Genomic DNA, 20,349 nt, shown 5'->3' with positions numbered 1-20,349 from the left:
TCTTGGCTCTATGGGAGATGACCACCCTACGGAAGACATGGCCTGAGCTGGGCTTACTTAATGTGGGAGAAGGGGCGGGCAGACACACACACACACACACACACACACACACACACACACACACACACACACTTCGTCTCTCCTTCTCTGGAGTTAATGCAGCAATCTTAGCCACGCTGTCAGCCTGTCTACTGGATAGGCTGACAGCTAAAGCACAGGGGTAAGCTGGCCACCCTTGCCCCCTCTTTCAGGTGGTAAAACTCAAAACCAAACTAGAACTCAGAGGAATGGACCAGCTGGTAAGTTGGGCTTCGTCTCTGGGCCAGAGAGGGATCCCAGTCACAGAGAGGCAAGGAGGCAGGGTGGCTAAGTTAGGGCTTAGGAGAGATAGGCCAACCAGGAGTAGTGTGGCCCTCAGAGGGTTCTAGAACTTTGGATGTTGGGGCCCTCCCCTTCTCAACAGGACTAAAGCAGACTGTGGCCAACACCCTTTTTGGAGCCTGGTATGCGACAACCATCAGCCACCCTGGAACATCTCCAGGAACCCTATGATTGTTCTTAACAATACACACGCTACTAGAAACAAGCAAAAAGCCACTGACTGAGAACATAGTTCCATGCCTGCCTGCTGGCTGAAGGCCAGCCGGATGGACACATGCCTCGGGAATTCACCAGTTCTGGAGTTCCAAGGCCTCCCATCAGTAGCCCTTCCGCTATTCTCTGGGCCTCAGCTTCCTGCACTGGGAAACAGGGCCAAGGCCAAGTAGTTGGGAGCGTTGCCATGAGACCTAAACAAACATGCTATGGAGCAGGATCCCTGCAGGAAAAAGGCAGTCATCGTGTAGGACCAGATAACAGCCTCACTTTGTTGCCCAAAGCATGCCTTCAAGAGTGTGTATACAAGCACCTGCATGCATGTACACATACCTTCCATAGCCTGCTCCATCCCAGTCCCCCCAAACTCTTGGGGGCTTCCCAAACAGAAAGGCTCAGCTGCTCAGAGCCTCATAGGGTGGTGATCATTCACAGATGGCAAGGAGACATTGGGATGAGGCACAATCAGCTCTCTTCATGACCCGTCACCCTGCCACTTCCTCACCCCCTGCCTCACAGCTCCCACCAGCTCTGATCAGGCCTTCCCCACTTTCCGGCTGCACCTGCTTTTATGAGTCCCACACCATGCCCAAGCCTCCTAACATATCATCCTAGCATTCCTACTGCACAGGCCACGTGGCCCACAGTGCACAATGCCTTGAAGCATTATACCATGTTGCTATGTGCCCCTTCTCTTCCTCTGTATGGGGGAAAAGGGCAGGTAAGCAGGAGGCTCCTGGCTCTGGAATCTGCCCCTCGCTGACTGTGAAACTCCAGGCAGTCACAGCCTCCAGGAGCCCAGTCACTCCCTGCCAAGAGGCAGACAGCTTCAACTGGCCTCACAGAGCAGTCCTATGGTGGCACTGTCCAGTTCAGTAGCCACAGGGCACTTGAAACGTGTGCCCCAAGTGTGAAAAACACATGTCCAGGTCAAAGATTTCATCTGATTAGAAGGAAAGAACATAAATGGTTCCTTAGCAACTTTCCTGCATGCTAAATGGACAATGCTTTTGAATAGATGCTAATCCAGTAACTTATGACCAGTTTCACGTTTCCTCTCTACATCTCAGTATGACCAGATTTCAGGGCCAGTGCAATGGCTCAACAAGCTAATCCTCTCCTTGTAAGCGCCAGGATCCCATAAGGGCACTAGTTTGTGTCCCTGCTGTTCTACTTCCCATCCAGCTCTTTACTTACGGCCTGGAAAAGCAGTAGAGGATGATCCAAAGCCTTGGGACCCTGAAACCACATGGGAGACCTGGAGGAAGCTCCTTGCTCCTGGCTTCAGATCAGCTCAGCTGCAGGGCCATTGCAGCCACTGGGGAGTAAACCAGTGGATGGAAGATCTAGTTCTGTTTCTCCTTCTCTCTGTAAATCTGCCTTTCCAATAAAACTAAATAAATATATTTTCAGTTAACAAACACACTGTCTTTTAAAAAAAAAAGGTTTCAAATCACATGGTCACCCACACAATATTCGTATCAGATCACATAGCTCTAACAACACTGAGCAAAATGTGGGATGCCACTTATGCTATATTCTTCCCATGCTCCACAAAAGACTCACTTCCTTCCCGGGAGGACCCTGTAGCACCCGAGAGGCAGGTCCTTCTGGGAACCAGATGAATGGAGTCTGCAGAGTTCAGATGTCTCCAGCAGCCACTGCACCAGGAACTGGGCCCATGGGCTTCATGTCCAACTGCTCCTGGAATCCCCCACAAGCAGACCACACAGAGAGATAAAGGCCATTCATTTCCTGCATTTTCCAGATAAGAAAACTGGGACTTGGGGCTGGTGGGTGGGCTGACCACTCGGCCAAGGCTACTACTGGACAGTCAGGAGCAAGAGTTGCAACACAAAGCCTACACTGACTCCAAGTTCAGGCTCTTCCATGCTGCCCCCCCAACACAAAGTGTGCAGCCCACACACCTTGCTTTCCCAACTGTATATGCATCCTGGGAAAGCTAAGGCTGGGTGTGTGTGGGGGGGAGGGGGGTATTGCTTTGCCACTAAGCCTCCACCACCCTGCCCCACCCCCACCCCAGGATTTCCCAGCAAGTCAGAAATGACAAACCACAAACCGGAGTCCATGCATAACCATCGCCACGTCTGGCCAAGGCTCAGTTAGCTCAGAGTTAGTCACATTTTAAAAGGGTGAGTGATAGGGAAGGTGGATTCTATTTTGCTGCCTTTGAACTTCCTGACTGGGGTGTGGGCAGGAACCTGGCAGTAAGAGGCCCGGGTAGAGGAATAACAAAGGGCTTGCTATTTTGTCAGAGGAACTCACTAGCAAGGCTAAGGGCTCCCAAGTTCCAGCTCAGCTCCATTAAAAACAAGTTTCTCGTCACTTCCAGCCCAGGCTATCATCTGGGCTTGCACCATCCATACCACTCTTTGGATGTGACCTTGCCCAGCATCGGTGGGGCAAGATTCCAAGCCTGGACACAAAAGTGAGTGATGCTCAAAGTGCACAAGCCAACCAAGGAGGGAGAAAGGGTGGGTCTAAAGGTGCAAAGGTCACACCTCTTCATCTCCCAGGACAAGCAACACGACAGGAAGATGAGAGACCAGCACACCAGGCATTGCCACCAAGGGGGTTATCCGTACCAGGCTGTCGGTACAGAGAAGAGCAAAGTCAGGGCAGGCCAGGTAGCTGGGAAGGCTCCCAGGAGGATGAGGAGGAAAACCGGACCCCAGCAGGCCCAAGATTCAGACGGGACCAGCAGACCTTCCAAGGGCCAGGCAGGTCCAGCCAGTCACCCTGTCCAACCTCTTCGTTTCCTTGTGTAAAGGGGGAGGGACAGGAGGCTGAGAGGAAGGAGAGAAGCAGAAAAACAAAACACAGCATAGATGGCTCACATCCGACCTCAGACAGGCTAAATATTTACTCATCCATTCACGGGCCTGACCCTGGGGGAGCATCTTCGGCCTGGGTCACCTGCATTTATGCTGGTGTCTGGGCTGAACCTGAGGTCCCAGGTGGCCAATGTTTAGCCCAGGGCACAGAGTTCAGAGCATAGATTCCACAGCAGGGCAGCAGAAACCTGACCACCACAGTGACCCTGCTGTTTGTGCCAAGCCCTAGGGTACTGATGTGCTGGGTATCCCAAAGTGGGCACGGCTGACCTAACTTCTTGCTGGGAAGCCAGAAGCGAGGTGTACTGATCTTCATTCCCTGGATGAAACCACTGGAACTCAGCAAGGCCACACCTTGTACAAAGTGATACAGAGGCAAAGCTGGGCCTGGACTACCAGACTCCACCCTCGGAGTAGAGGGTAGAGGGTAGATGTTTCCAACAAATGAACTCTGAAAGCCTGCTAACTCTTGTCCTGCAATGGACAAGGCACCAAAGGGCTATGTCTTGGCTGAACCAGACACATCCTGTGGGATGAGATGGGACTCCAGCACGTTATGACCATTTCAGTGGGTGAGACAGATGTGTAGACTGGGTAGCAAGGGGTTCACAGGTGATCCCCCTAAAGTCTGCAGATCTGTATCCATCACCCACAAGCAGGTTCAACAGGCAGGATTCCAGAGGCCATAGCAGGAGTTTCACTGGCTGTCCAGGGAGAGGTAAGAGGCCAGGTGATTGGAGGCAGCTGTTACCAGACCCCTGCAAGCCCAGGTTGCAAGCACAGGGTCCTGGCTATGCCCTGTTATTCAGACAGCAATAGTAGACAAGCATCTCAACTCATACCAACCCAGAATCAGAGTTCCTTGCCACTTCAATGCAGGATGGCACCAGGACTCAAAGAACACCCTGAAGGGGACTGGTCAAAGGTTCACTAAATGTGATTCATGGATATTCCTAAATCAGACTGCTGTATGGTGGCACAGCAAGTTAGGCTGAGCCCCACAGTGCCAACATCCCACAGGAACACAGTTCAAATCCACAGCACCGTTTGCTGGGAAAGCAGGTGCTTGGCCTTATTACCCACACAGGAGACTTGGAAGGAGTCCCTGGCTATTGGCTGCATACTAGCCCAGCCCTGGCTGTTGTAGGCGTCAGGGAAGTGAACCAAGGGACAGAAAATCTCCCCTTCTCTGTCACTTGGCCTTTCAAATTAAAAAAACAAAATAAAAACAAAACAAAACAAAAAAATAAGCAACTACAGAGGGGCTCTGTGATGAATGTCCCTGCATGGAACCCACCGAGCCATGGTCTCTTGCTCAAGTGCAGTTTCTCAATTCAGACCAAGTGTGGGCGTGCACACAGCAGCTCCATCCTGTGGGAACCCGGCAGATGGGGCTGGTGAAGTACACACTGCCCCTGGTTCACTGCTCCCCCATCCCAGGCACAGCCGTGGCCACGGTCCTTGCCCACATTGTGCTCTAGGGTCAACACACTTCAGCCAGGGCCTGACCTAACCCAGCCCAAGTTCACTGGGCAGCGGCCTCCCTGTCATCCTCCTGTGGCAAGCACAGCTCACATTTCATGCAGTCCGTCCGCGCCTCCGGCCATGACTCACAAGGGGCAGCTGTGTTCACAGATGCTTTTCATATTTCACATCAAAAATAAAGAAACAAAGACCACGCAGCTGGGCGGCCAGCCCTCCCACATGCCTTTGTGGGGGCAGCTGGAGGGAAAAGGTCTGTTCACATCAGCCGGTACCCATGGTACAAAGTCAAGGGGTACAGCCCGGAGCGAGCTCTGCCTAGCCTGGCATACAGGATACTCTCAGCTACATCACCTGCCTCTGCCCCTGCCATTGACCCTCTACCTAGTCCCCTCAGACCCATTCAGGTACTTCGACCTGAGTGCCCACCAGGAGGGAATACCCTGGCCATAAACTCCCAATGGTTCCATCTTCAAAGAATAAACTAGCAACTGTCTTTGTGCCCCAGCTTTTGATGGTCATCCCCCTCATTCCAAGCCCAAGAAAAAGAGCAACTAAGGACAGGCTCAGACCCTAGGACCATTCCGCCTTCCCCCAAGGTCAGGGTCATCATTTGGCCATCAGAATGCCTGCTGCCAAGACTGTTTCCTGGGCCACATCCTTCTTCCCAAGTCCTCACAATGATGAGCACAATGCTACCTGGCTTTGCCAGGTATTCCAAGGTCACATCTGGAGGCATACACCTTGGAAAGCTGACACTTCACCTTTAGCCCCATTTACTTTCTATTTAAACAACCACAGGCAAGGCCTTGGTTAATGGTGTGACTTGTTAGTGAGCCATCCTGTTTACCAACAGTCTCCTTTCCCAAAGGATAGCCAACAGCCAACCATTTTTTTTCTCCTTTTCCGGTTTTCTTTGAACATAGGTCCAAAAAGTGCCTGTCCACTCCCACCCTCGCCACGTCTGTTTTCTTTAAAGAGGAAAATTCTTTCCCTAGAGGTTGACGAAACTCCAGCCCCACATGCCCAGGTTGTGATATGGTCTCTACTGTGACAATCAATGACACTATGCAAGCTACAGAGGGGGCCCAGTCACCTGGACACCCAGGACCATTACAGGCAAGGTTCCAAAGGAACTTGGTCTTATAGTCACCTATAACTCATTCCCCAGTGGCTTCAATTGCCTTCCACGGTGTTGCCTGGTGAGACACTCTAGGGTGAATTACTATACCTGCGCGGGTTAGCAGGTGAACCACTGCCCTACATGGAAAAGCCCTTTTTCAACCGAAGACAAGCCTAAGGACTGCAGAAAAACGATGACCCCATCCCTTGGAAATGCCACTGATAGGTTGTTTCAAAGCAAGCTTGTTAATGTTGGGACACCCTGTGAATGAAGACTCTCCTGTCTGGGAAAGCATATTACAAAACCAAGATGGGGGTAGCAGGTAACTGGAATGGTTGATGTTGTTTAGGACACCCACATCCCCTATCCAAGGACCTGAGTTCAAGTTCCCGCTCCATACTAATTGAACTCCCTGCTAGTGAAGATCCTGCCTTTAAAAGGTTGGACCCCTGATACCCACATGGGAGACCTAGATGAAGTTCTGGGCTCTTGACTTCCCCATCTCTCTCTCTCCTTCCCCATCCACCCAGGTTGTCCTGGTTTTCAAGTAAAAATAAGTTGATTTTTTAAAATAAGGCTGCTGAGAGGAAGTGATAATTCCATCACAGTATCAATGGCTATCATTCCACGTGTGCCGCTAATCCTCCAGGAATGTCTCTGAAACCTGTCAAACCATCCCCTTCGAAACAGATTTGGGGAGGTCCTGAACCCCTGTGCCCCAGAAGAGGAGAGAGACACCAAGAAAGTTCAAGCCCTTGCTCAGGTCCTGTGGCTGCTTGAGGGACACAGCTGGGATTCACAAACCCCCACAAGGCCAGACTCCACACATGATGATTTCCCTAAGGCTGTCACAGAAACCCAGCCTTGAATCAGAAAAAAATGGTCAGCTCGACTCCCAAAGCACTCGGGACCCTCCTCACAGATACCCCATGTCCTTCTCCATCACTGTAATTGGGACTAAAAAGTCACACAGTTGATCAGTCATCCTCAAACCACTTTGGGCTGTATCCAAAGCCCCAAGAACCCTAAGAAGGACCCCAACATCCAAAAATCCCCCAGTAGGAAAGAGGCTGAGGGATTCCCAGAGGGAAGTAATCCTAGCTCATTCATTCCCAGTGTTGGGTATGGAAACTGAGAGAAGGACAGGACTGGAACCAGCAGTAGCAGAACAGCTTGCACTGTGCCATTCCCCTGGGAAGCCCCTAAAACCTGCACAGTCACTGCTAAAGGGACAGGGTGACCCTCACCTCCTTCATTTCTGAAATAAAAACCCACAATCTTCTAAGTGATCGGTTTACCTCTGTGAGTCTCAGTTTGCTTTTCTGGAAGATGGAAATACTTCTACAATCCCTAGACCAATGCTAAGCATAGACAGGGCCAACACACTCCTCTGTACTACCCAGTGTGGTGGCCACTAGCCTATCCGAGGACTAACAACAGGACCAGTGTGCCTGGACAACTGAATTCTATGCTTTCCTTAAACTACCTGAAGTTAGAAGATCCACTTTGTGGATTGCGGTAAATTGGTCAACTGCCTAGTGTAGTCAGGAAGTTCTATAAGCAATCAGCTTAGCAGTTGAGTCACTGCTTGGGACTCCCCTATATTCTGTTAGCGTCTCAGCTGTTCCACTTCTGATCCAGCTTTCTGCTCATGAGCACCTTGGGAGGCAACAGGTGATGGCTCAAGAACTTGGGTCCCTGCCACCAACAACGGAGATGAAGGTGTGGGCTCCTGGATTTAGGCTGGCGCAGCCCTGACTGTTGTGGGTACTTGGGAAGAGAACCAATAGGAAAAAAGCCTCTCTGTCACTCTCTTGCTCTGCTTTTCAGATAAAATAGAAATGTTTACAATGTTCTTAGAAAAACAGGCCACCCTTGCATGGGCCTCCAAGAAGCTGACAGACACAGATTGCAGCTACAGATGCTTCTGGAAGGCCTATAGAAGTGAGTGATCCCACTGCGGCCCTTCCCTCAAGCGTAGAGGCTAGATGGCACCAAATGTACTGTTGTGTTTTGCTCACCACTGCACCCAACAGCAGATAACAATGGCTGTTTTCAGCCAGCCTAGGTTTGTGTGACCCTCAAGGACCAGGGCACACTACCTCCTCCCTACATGCAAGCTCTCTCACTCCTCCCACATAACTCTCCCTCCCCAACCTCACAAAGGGAAGGGAGGTAGCTGCCCAGCCAGGACAGAGCCATGGAGAGAGCCACTGCCATGCCCCGGGGTTTCTAGGCAGCGGCCATTGGCTGGGGTGGTAGTGTCTGTGGTGCTCCCTTGCTTGTTCGCTGGCAGCCAGCCCACGTCAGGGCCCAGCAGGAAACAGGAGAAGACAGCACCGGGGCTGTATGGAAATCCCCACCGGGCTCCAGGCCTGGGTGTGACTCAGCGTTCAGTGGTAGGGCTGACCACCCCTGGCCCGCCCCGGGTGGCCCCAAGTCTCAGGCTCGCCCACCCTTCCCAGGACAGGGAGACACCGGAGTTGTGACCTAGTGTGACTGACGTACGTTACAGATGCAAGACATCCTGCCTGAAGGCTCCATCCTGACAGAGGAGGCAGAGATGGCAGAGGGTGTGGGGGATGTGGAAGGCTAGCACAAGGTTCCCAGGCAATCCCTCTTATCAACCAGGCACCTGCTTTTATATCACTCACAGCAGTTAGCAGTCTGCACCTGTGACTTAAATGGTCCCCCAACAGCAACACTTAGCCAGATACCATCCATGGGACAGAGACCGTGTGGTGATCACTGTCCTGGGAGTTACAGACACAGGGCTCTCCAAAACCAACTCCTGCAAGTGAGCAAGATAGCACAGCCACTGTTTAAGACTTGTTCCCTGTGGTCGTGGGACCACCTGTGCCCTCACTGTCGTTCTAAGACAGAAGCTCTGGGTCCTGTTGCTGCCTCTAGAGAGCACTCCCCATACTCATGGCTGGCAAAAGCAGCAATGGGTGACAGGAAGCGGTGGGTGGGTGGATGGGTGTTGTAGAGAGGGTGCGGGCAGGGATTCTCCAAAGCTATTCCCCACGAGCTGTCCAAGGTTTCCAACAGAATCTTCAGCTTTGGCATAACTAGAAAACTCCAATGATGGGATCACACTTTGAAAACTGCCACTTGCCCTGACTTTTAAAAAGCTCTTAGGCAACTAGTACCTTTGGACTCTGTAAGCCTCTTGCAAAATAATCTGTTGGCCCCTTTCCCCTGAGCACGGATGGGTCTGGACTTAATGGAGGTTTTTGGCAAGTCTCAGCTACAACTTGGCCAGGCTCCCATCCATCTACTTAGCAAACTATTGTATTCAGCTGAAAGCATCCCAGGCTCTCCTCAGCCCAAGCCATCCCTTCCCAGCTCCTAGCCAGTGGCTCTTGCTATCTGCTGCCTCACCTCCTACCCACTGCAGGATTCAGCCCCAGCACCCCCAATGAGCACTCAATGGTCTGCGAGTCACAAATCCCAAACACATGCTTGATGATCCTGGACTTGGGTGACTTCTAACACCATGCTTTCCTTTTACTGGCTTCAGATCCCATCACTATGGGGGCTTTAGTGTCCCTAAGCACTGGCCTGCTTCTCATTCCACCCTCACATTCTCCCTTACGTAGCCTTAGCCATCCAATGTCAATTCCCAATCCTCACGTCAGCTCAAAACTCTCCCCCAGACTTCAAAACCCTTTCTGGCTGCCATGTCCCTGCCCCAGGTTAACATCCAACATCCAGCATCCAACAAGGCACTGCTCTGGGTCCTCAAGCAGGAACTGCCCATCCTTGAGTTTGAGGACACTCGGGGCTCAAGCTGGGAAACTGCAGAGGTCACAGGTTTACCTGGCTGGGGATGACCCACAAGGCACTGCTGGGAAGATGGCATCGAAGCTGCATTTGGAAAGGCGGCTCAGGAAAACAGCATTTTTAACCCACACTATGGGGGCACTGACCACGAGGTACCCCCCAGAAGGCTCACCCAGCTTCTTTAACTTGGTGTTTTACCTCCCAGGCGGGGTGAGAAACGCTACAGAATAGATGTGTCTCAACCAACTGCAGCTCTTTGTGATGCAATTGTGATCATTTCCCTACCCCATTCCCCCAAATTCTAGTCTGGCATCAAATGGACATACCTTTGGACCCCAGTCTACTGGCTGCAGTCCCACCCTCACGTGATGCTCAGGAATGACCTCTCGGGCAGTGACAGCCAGAGAGAAGATAAGCAGGTCAGATGTTGGTATAAGACACCTTGAGGCTGTTTCATGTGTAACTCTGGGAGGAAACGCTCTAAAGAATAACACTCTGGCATTACATTTTCATTTCAATTACATCCAGCCTTCTAGCAGCCCCCTCTCAGCTGGGCTGCCCCTCCCGTGTCAGCCCACTGCACTGACCATATTGGGGACCCGATAGCTGCCCTGCTTCCCTCCATGCTGTGAGTCAGCAGGCACTCATTCCCATATGATGCACATGGCCAGCCCCACCCCCTCAACCCGACAAAAGCAGGCACAAAGAGGGAATTCCGGAGGTTTGACAAGAGCCCTCAGCCTCACCTGCCTTGTATGACATCATGCACACATTGTCACGCAATCATATCCCCAATCACTTTTTTTTAAAAGCACTCTACCAAGAGAGTTTACAAGTCTGCGCCTCCACCAGCCACTGTTACACTGGACTCTCACGGTACCACCTGCTGCAACCTCATCTTCCTAGTGATTAAAAGAAGACAGCAGCTCGGTGCAGAGAGCTTGGCACCAGGCTAGGGGCTCAAGGCACCTGCTTAGGGCATGTGGCTTCCCCTGCTATAAAATGCAAGTATTGGGAGGCCGGGAGAGAGGTCCAGGTGCCTGGCTTCAACCTGGCCCAGCCCTCTAGAGAGTGAATCAGCACACTGAAGGTCTCTCTGTCTCTCTCTCTCTTTCACTTTCAAATAAACAAATAAGTCTTAACATGAAAGAAATTATTTCTCTACTAACCAAGCCAACAATGGTCCCAGACCTCAAGGAACCAAGCCCCCTCCAATATGAGAGACAAGAGCATCCAGACAAACATGTGGGGCACTTGTTCTAATGTTAGGAAGACAGAGGGCAGGGGGCTGAGGAGCAGCCCAGAAGAGCTTCCTGGGATTTCCAGAGTTCTCTGGATGAACACTCTATCTACCTGCTTTTTCACCTCCTGACCTTAGTCCTCCAAACATGTTACCTCATCATGACCATCTTGTCACGAGGTTGGAAAGCTGGCTGCCCTGTCTCCCAGGGAACTCACCTGCCCCAGCTCACTGCATGCCTGGTGGGCACGCCATCAGCCCCTGCCCTCAGCACGCTTCCCCTCTGCCCACCTGGAACCCACAGGCTGGGGACACTGACTACCAAGAAGTATCACAAACTTGCTGGGAATGAACTCTGCCATCACTTCGACGGCTACTGTCTGCTTCCTCTGCCGCCACACTCAGGGTTATGGTCATACTTCAAGTGCCATGTATTGGGCACTACCATCACCCGCACAGTACTCAACATGGATTAAGACTCAAAAGTCAAGCATACAGGCCTGCAGCCCCACAATCAGTCTGCAGGGAAGATACTCAGGTGTCCTTTTAGGGTCCTGGGTAGCTTCACAACCCAGGACCCCTGCCCACTCGGTACCAAGCACCACATGGACCATGCTTGGAAGGACACACTCCCAATCTGTCTGACGGCAGCAGGCAGGCAGTGTCCACCAGGGTCATCTCCAAATTCCAGAACCTGCTGCTATACTTGGCACCTAGCAAAGAGTCAGAAAAGGCCTGCAGCTGGATCCCTCCAGGGTTAACTGTTCCTCCATCTCAGGACTTGTGCACTCACTGGACCCTCTGCCCACAACACATATCTCCCAGCAAATCCTCTTTGCTTTTTGGACTTAGCTTAAATGCCCCTTTCTCCAAGAAGTCTTCCAGGACTGCCACCACTTCTCTTCCTTAAACAGAGCCAGACCCGCTCCCCCCCTACTTCTCCTTTGTAGCTCTTCCAGGTTATAAGCTCAGAGCCCAGCGTGGTGTAGATTCTAATAAAACACTTGTAATGAACAAACAGAGCCACTACCAGCCTCACGTTCCCTCCGGGAGGGAGGCTGACCAGACGCCAGTACCCATGTCTGACGGACGAGGAAACTGCAACTTGGACACCTCCTTCTCTCTGTCACCTAGTGCCCGGTAGTCAGGAACACAGCCACAGACCCCTAAACGTGGCCATGCCTTCTGGAGCTCACAGCTGTCAGAGCCCAAGGACATGGAGACAGCCATGTGATGTCCTCAGAGGTGGCACCATGACAAGCTCATGTGTGAATTCTACATTTTTAGGATTTATTTGCTTTGGGCCCAGCACGATAACCATTGGCTAAATCCTTGCCTTGCAACCTCTGGCATCCCATATAGGTTGTGTTTGTGTCTTGGTTGCTCCACTTCCCATCCAGCTGTCTGCTTGTGGGCTGGGAAAGCAGTTGAAGACAGCCCAAAGCATTGGAACCCTGCACTCACATGGAGACCTGGAAGAAGCTCCTGGCTCCTGGGTTTGAATCAGCTCAGCTCCAGCTGTTGCAGGCATGTGCAGAGTAAATTAGCAGATGGAAGATTTTTCTCTATATATTTGCCTTTCCAATGAAAAAAAATTTTTTAAGAAATTTATTTATTTATTTATTTGAAAGCTAGGGCTACAGAGAGAGAGAGAGAGAGAGAGAGAGAGAGAGAGAGAGAAACTCTTCCCCATGGTTCTCTCCCCAGATGGTCCCAACTCTAAAGCCAGAATTTGGAACTCCATCCAGATCACCCACCTAAGTAGCATGCGAGCTTTGGCCATCCTCCTCTGCTTTCCCAGGTACATTAGCAGGGAGTTGGATCAGAAGTGGAACAGCCAGGACTTGAACCAGTGCCCATATGGGATGCTGGCACTGTACATGGTGGTCTAACCTGCTATAACACAGCACCAGCCCATATCTGTTCTGCTCTGGGAACATGGCTCAGCGATGCAGAGACACAAAGAAATCTGGGGCTCCACTCCCAGGGGAAGGGCTCCCCTAAAAATGTGCATTCAGGAGAGAAAACAATGGTTCTCCTGGGCATGCTCTCACGGAGCGATCAGACATCCCACAGGTGAGACACCATCGCTGCCAGGCTGGAGCAGAACACTGGCCCAGCTGGGCAACCCTGGACAACTCAGTGTCAATCTGGGCACAATGAGGTTACAAGTACTGCGCTCCCCGCAACAGTACTGTCATCGCTGCACACTGTAGCCAGGGCCAAAGCAGACAGGAACAGTGAGCAGTTCTGTGCAAGTACTAGGCAGGACCCTAGTGTCTCTAAAGACCCGGATGAGAGCGATGGTGTAGACACAGCTCCAAGGGATTAGGCTTTGTAGGTCTCTATCCACTTAGGGCAAGTGGCTTGCGCACATGCTCCAGGACTCCATTTCCCCATCTGTAAACTGTGAAACAACCATCACCTGCCACCTGGAGGTCGGCACGCTTATGTTTTTTTCTTATTTTTTTTTAATTGGATGCTACTAAAAAATAGTGAAGCCATTTCCTGGGAGGAAGGGACAGCGAGGGCCACCCAACAAGACACATGCAGCCAGTTAAAGGCAGCTTGTTCACAGTGGCCATCCCTGTGCCAAGCACAACCGTAAGTGGCAGTGGCCCCAGTTCCATGAGCAGCTGCCCGCTCAGGCCAGGACCTCCCGCATGCATGTTGGATTTTTCCATCAGGCATGGGAGCTGGAATTGAGTGAGCAAGAAAGATCTCTACTTCATCCCACCCCACCAAACAGCTCCAAAGGGGTGGAAAGCTGGGTGGGCTTCCTGGCTGAAGACACCAGGCCTCTCTGCTGCCCTTCTTCTCCATGGTGACTGCTATCTCTGAGCGCACAGACACCCATGCATGTCTGCTTGGCACTTCCACTGCTCCGCCACACATGGGAAGCTCAACCCAGGCAGCTGCTTCTGTACACGGGGCCAGGAAGCAGGCAGCTTGGCCACTTCTCTGCCTCCGGATGGGTCCCAGGGCTCTTGCCCCAAGAGAAAAACCACATGGCACAGCTTGGAAGAATCCTGGTGAGATTCTGCCAGCACCTCCTGGACCCTGTCCCGAGCCCCAGGGCAGTTGCAGGGGGAAAAGTCACAGTAGTCACCCTCCAAGAACATCAAGTCCAACAGGGCAAGACTAACACAATTGAACAGCTACGTGTTTAGGGGGCTCGGATTTCCAGCACCCACCAGAGGAATTCACTTATGGTTTGGCCCCAGAGAACATTCTCTACGAAAGAGAGAGTGAGAGGAGAGAGGGAGAGAAGGAGAGAGGGAGGGAGGGAGGAAGGAAGAAAGGAAGAAAGAGAGAGAAAAAAGGAAGGAAGGGAAAGAAACCTTAGTTTCGTTAATCTTTTCAGAAGTTGTATTTCCATTTTCTCTTTCACTGCCAGGAAGCATCTCCAATAATCTCGTAAGATTACACAAGATGGGATACCATGGACCAACATAAAATCTTATCATCTATACTTTTTCCCATCTCTTCTCTAATTTATCTTAATATTTAATTTTTATTTATTCATATTTTTTGTGGGTAAGTCAATTGTTTCCACACTAATATCATCATTCTCCCCTCCCCCGGATCTGGGGTCAGGAGAGAAACAAAGGGAGAAGCCCCACTCAACCTCCCACCCATCCCAGGTCCCCGATGTGGGGCACGCTCCAAGGGTCCTGCTCAAGCAGTTTTGATAGTTGAACAGTTCTGATTGCTGCCAATCTCACCATTCCAATCACAATGAAATCTATTCAGAATCCACTGGCTGACACAGTCTCTTCATGGTTGGGGTTCAGAGATCCACAGTTCAGTTGGAGGAATCTCCAAAGAAACTTCATCTGATGTGATCTCAGACCTGATTCTTGTGTGTGGTTGTCAGCACAGGGTCCGGCACAGTCCGTCACCCCAATCAGCTTATGAACATGCTGGTCATTGCAATTGCTGGGTCAGTTCTGTTTCCAGCCCTGTCTTCCATATGAACCGATGGGTGTTGCAGTCCAGCCTGATCCTGCTCACTTCATACTCAGCCCTCACACAGAACAGTGGGAGCTGTAGCCTAGTTGGGGGGGCTCCCCATAATCCCCACCAGGCCTGCCCCCTACCCTGGTCTCCATGCTTTCCAGTATGTACCACAGACTTGTTCAGTCTGTCCCACATCCCATTTAGCTCTCATACATGTCAATGGGCATTGAAGCTTAGTTCAACCCAACCAGCCCTACTATCCAGTCCACACACAGGCGGGTGCCTTTCTGTCTAGCCACCCCTGCTCCTGTCCTGGTTTTCATGCTCTCCAGTGGGAATGGTAACCCAAGAGGGAGATGCCCACTATTTTGCTACTAGGCCACCCCCACTCCCGGATTATGCACTCTCCAGGTGGTTCTGGAGTTAAACTTGACAGATTTAGCCCCCTGTGTGAGCCTCTGCCAGCCGATGCTTGTGGAAAAGCCCAACCAACCCTCACCCACTCTAATATTTTGCTTGTACCAATCGGAATACTCAGCCTAACCTGACTTTTCCCTGATCTAGCTCACATGAGGCCCACAGGTGTCATAGCCCTGCCTGGTCTGGTCTACCCCCATCCCAGTACACGCTCTCTAGTGGGAGTTGTTGTCTAGCAGGGGAGACCACATTCCCCCTGCCGGCTTTGCCCCCTCCCTCCCTGGTTCTCAAGTGTGCTGTTTGGGTGCTGCGGCCACAACTGGTACAGCTCACCTCACCTTGGCATTCTGTAATGTGCACTGGTTTGTGTTGCGGCCAAACAGGGCCCAACCCACACTATTCTGGTGCTCGGATTCACCAGTGGGGTTCAGCCTGGTCTGCCCCCAACCTATGTCAAAATGGCGGGAGTAACTATGACTCTCTTAAGGTAGCCAAATGCCTCGTCATCTAATTAGTGACGCGCATGAATGGATGAACGAGATTCCCACTGCCCTTACCTACTATCCAGCGAAACCACAGCCAAGGGAACGGGCTTGGCGGAATCAGCGGGGAAAGAAGACCCTGTTGAGCTTGACTCTAGTCTGGCCCATTACCACCCCAGCCTGAGAGCTAACCTGCGGGCCTTGTATTTCTACAGGGTTGGACCCACACTTCCCCCCACAGAATCTACCCCCAGACCTGGTTCTCTCGTGTGCTGGTTAGTGTCTTGACCCTGCCAAGTGTGACCCATCCACTGTTCCACCACCCAGTCAGGTACTGGTACCTAGCCTTACCAGACAGGCCCCCATCCATAGCTTTCATGTGGACTGGTGTGTGGCAGTCAGTGATGCTCTATGCTAACAGCCCATCTCAGGATTCCCATGTGGACTGGTGAATCAGTTGAGCGAAATAGGTCTTATGAACTCTCCCCTCCAAACCACCAGGTCTCTGTCCCCATGCTTACCAGAAAGTTCCGTGACCCCATTGCTGAGAATCACCCAGAATTAATCTCTCACCTACACTCATACTGGCCTTATCCATGGGTGTTCCCAGGCAGCAATCATATATCCTAAAAATCCCAGGGCTCACCACCAGGCGGCCAGCAGGCAGAGCCTGGCACCATTAAGTGTGCTGGCCACCCAAAGCCTAGGACTCAGTCACTGCTTTTTGGCAGTGACTTTGGCCTGAGTCCCCACCATTGGGTCTGGCCTGGCTGGGGCACCCCCACAGCCACCACACTGAAGTGAGCTGCTTTTGCCTTAACCCCATGGCTGAACCCCACCCAAACTCCTCCTGCCTCAAGATGTTAGTGGCAAGGTAGAGCCTTAGTCCAGTTCCCAAGTTTCCCTCATGGTGTACTTACCCTGAGGGAAGAGATCTTTCGGGCCTGGAGAAAGCCTAGGGCACAGTCACTGCCTTTCAGCAGTGGCTTTGGCCTGAGTCCCCAGCACTGGGTCCGGCCTGGCTGGGGTATCTCTCACTGTCTTCATCTTTTAAAAAATGCACTCTATTCTGACAATGATTTTCAATTCCTTTTGGGAGCAAGATAGATTGTGAAAAAGAAAATAGAAAAAAAAACTGGTTAATACTGCAAAGCTACACTAATTAAGACTAACATGAAGACAGACATATAGACCTGGGAGTCCAGAAATAACTCTTCGATTTCTAATCCACTGATTTAAAAACAAAAAAAACAAAACAAAAACATTTAGTTGTTTGAAAGGCAGAGAAACAGAGGAAGAAGATATGGAATCTCTTCAGATCTCTAAAGATCTCTTTAGATCTTTCATCCATTGGCCCACTGCCCAAATGCCCATGTCAGCCAGGGGTGAGTCAAGGCCAATGCCAGAAGTCAGGAACTATATGTGGGTCTCCCAGGTGAGCAGCAGGAACTCAAGAACTTAGGCTGTCAGCTGTTGCCTTCCATGGATGCATGAGCCAGAAGCTGGATTGGAAAATAGAGTAGCCAGACCTCAAGCTGGCACTCCAAAAAGGGATGAAGCCCATACTGGCTGTGCCATAAAGCCCCCTCCTGAAGTTCAACAAGGCTGCCAGGGTCTTCTCCATAAACAGCACCTGAACAATAGGACTTCCACATGAGAAAAAAACAAAGCTGAATCCCTACCTCACACCTCACAGTTCAAACAGCCCAAAGACTTTAACCTAAGAGCCAAAATTCTTAAACCCTTAGAAATACACATGAGGATACATCTTGGAGTAGGCAATAGTTTTCTTGGAGACACACCAAAATGACCAAAGTAAAATAAACTGACTTTCATCAAAATTATAAGCATTTGTGCCTCATGGGATAGCACTGAGAGCGAAAAACTAACCCACAGATTGGAAGAATACATTTGCAAACTATCTTATCTGATAAGGAAGTTTGCATCCAGAATTTAGAAGGCAGTCTTCCAGCTCAACAGCAAAAAGATAATCAAATTTAAAAATGGGGGAAAGATGGGTAGGCATTTCTCCAAAGGAGATGCACAAATGGCCAATCAGGACATGGAAAGATGTTGAGTGTATCAGACTTTAGGGAAATGCAAATCAAAGCATCACATAACCACTTCATGCCAGCAAGAAAAACACAGGCGATGAACAGTGTCAGGGAAGACAGAAGCAGCGGGAACCTCACACAGTTGGATGGCCTACCCTCTTTGGAAAACAACTTGACAATGCCTCAAAAAGTTCAACAATATGTTTCCAGATGACCCAGTCACTTCACTCCCAAATGTTTACCCAAGATAAATGAAGGCATACATCCACCTGCTCAGAACGCTTGGACACAAATGTTCACAGGAGTACTGTTGACACCAGCCAAAACAGATAAATAGTGCTCGTGTCTACCCACTGAAGAATGGAGCAAAAAAAAAAAGGTGGCATAGCTGTGCAATGGAGTAACATACAGTCATCAAAAAGAACAGGGCATAAATGTGACAGCATGGAATATCTTGAGAACATGGCTTTAGGTGCAAGATGTCACAGAAGAGCACAGATACATCTGCTTGCATAGATATACAAAATGTGAAAAAAAAAAAAAAAGGCAAATCCAGAGAGCTAGTGGTTGGGAAGGATGGATAGAGTGGGGATTGTGAACAGGTATGAGGTTTTCGACTAGAGTGATGAGGATACTCTAAAATTAGTGATGAGCAAATACTAATACAAATTAGCATTTGAATACATCAAATACTACTGACTTGAACATCCTGAAACTGTGAGCTTTACAGTGTATAAAGTATAAGCTATTTTCCAAAGGACTGGTTAAGCAGAGTCTAGACTTGTGCTAGCAGTAGTAAACTGAAGTGGGTTTCTTTCTTGCAACAACCGCCCCGTGGTAACAGAAGACGTCAGGAAATCAGGGTAAGGAGCAGGTTGAAACTCCACACTGTCTCTGGGTTTTCTGTAGACTTACAGGAACTCTAAGAGGAAGAGCTTCTGCAAAGGAAAGGTGGATCACAGACTCTGTCCTGTCCTTCTGTGCCTATGTGGCTTGTAGACAGGAAGTTCTCACGCCCACTGGGGCAGCCCCCACGGCTGAACGTGGATCAGGGTGCACCTGCACCCTCTCCCTCCCCACTCTCCCCTCCACGCCTCACAGCACTGGCAGAGAAACACCACCCAAGGCCTGCTCTGTTCACATGCTGTTGGGTTCCACTCCCATCCTGCACATACATACCTTCCTGTCTGCCTTGCAATGGGCTGGGCACGGGGAAAACCAGAAGGGTGGCCCTGGCCTCCCTTCCTGGGCGGAGGAAGCAGGTGTATGCTCCATGGACTACACACATCCCTGCTGGGAGCCCCCACAGGCCTCCACAAGCATATGAGCCTTACTTCCTAGGCAGCATTCAAGTCCAAGGGTAAGGGCACAACCTACTTGTTCCTGTACCTGCTGGGTCCTTAAGCAAGACACTCAAGCAGTGAATGAATGAATTCACAGATGACCCCATTTGGTAGCACAAGGAAATCTGTGTGTTTTAAGAAGAAAAGTCCTAAATACCAAGATCACTTATTAGTCCCCTTAGCCCCTGGTGGATGGCCCTCATAGCCAGAAAGGTTTTGCTTCCTGAGTGGACCAGGTTTTGGTCCCCCACCCTGCCTAGTCCGGAAGTCCGGGAGCCCCAGGGGTGGGGGTTGGGAGTGGGTTCTGGGCTGTGAGCCAGGCTGATGGCAGCCCCTGCTTCCTGCGGGGGCCCAGCTGGCTGACATCACGGAGAGGTGGGCGGGTGCGGGGGACACGCGGGTGTCGCAACTGCAGGAGGCACACGGGGTCATGTGAAGTTCAGCTCTGGGGTTTTCTCAGTCCATGGTGTTTTTACTCAGCCCCTGTCCATTCAACATGATTTCCCACCCCCTTCCTGCCTGCTTCTCCTTCTTGGTGTATGGAAGTGTTTGAACTATGCCTGGCTCCTGGATTGCTTTTCTAGACCCACACAAACACATCTCCTGGCTACACTGCACCCACTGCGGGGCTGTGCCCTGGGGACAAGCTCAGTGTCTATTCATGGGAACCGCATGCTGTATGGTGAGACAATGTTCTCAGAAGTCATGTGGACCCCTTCTGACCACCCACCCATGCTGCACATGAGGGTCCCATGTCCCTGAGAGTTCTGGTGACATGCACAAGATCACCTTGCTTTTACCAGAACAAAATGAATCAGTTCTTCAAGAAGTACTACCGCAAAGCACTTGTCTAGGCAGGACCAAGGATTACCCCCTTCACCAAGCTGTCACGATGGAAACCCTATCACACACATGAACTAGCCACAGAATGTTCTAGTCACCAAGCAACAAAAACCATCCACCGCAGGCTCATCCCACACATTTCCCTAGGAGCTACGAAGCAATCACTTTCT

At 50.9% G+C, this 20,349-nt stretch overlaps 1 protein-coding gene across 3 annotated transcripts in view; it reads right to left on the bottom strand.

The window, feature by feature from the left end:
- Window positions 1–20,349, bottom strand: part of SMAD3 (SMAD family member 3) — a 109,162-nt gene that overhangs the window by 48,491 nt on the left and 40,322 nt on the right. Inside the window, exons 2-3 of one of the 3 annotated variants that reach the window (XM_040968993.1) lie at window positions 19,948–19,957; window positions 13,955–13,998 (exon numbers count right to left, since the gene is read on the bottom strand). The exons of 1 other annotated variant lie outside the window; for it this stretch is intronic. In XM_040968993.1, coding sequence (XP_040824927.1) covers window positions 13,955–13,998; window positions 19,948–19,957 — 54 coding nt within the window. The remainder of the gene's footprint in view (window positions 1–13,954; window positions 13,999–19,947; window positions 19,958–20,349) is intronic. One more of the 3 variants, XM_040968994.1, reaches the window with a different exon arrangement.

This window comes from Ochotona curzoniae, unplaced genomic scaffold (genome assembly GCF_017591425.1).
Source record: "Ochotona curzoniae isolate NIBS_2020 unplaced genomic scaffold, NIBS_Ocur_1.0 scaffold_4701, whole genome shotgun sequence".
NCBI lineage: Eukaryota > Metazoa > Chordata > Mammalia > Lagomorpha > Ochotonidae > Ochotona > Ochotona curzoniae.
Note: the sequence above shows the minus strand (reverse complement) of the source record. Positions and strands in the feature narration are given on the sequence as shown.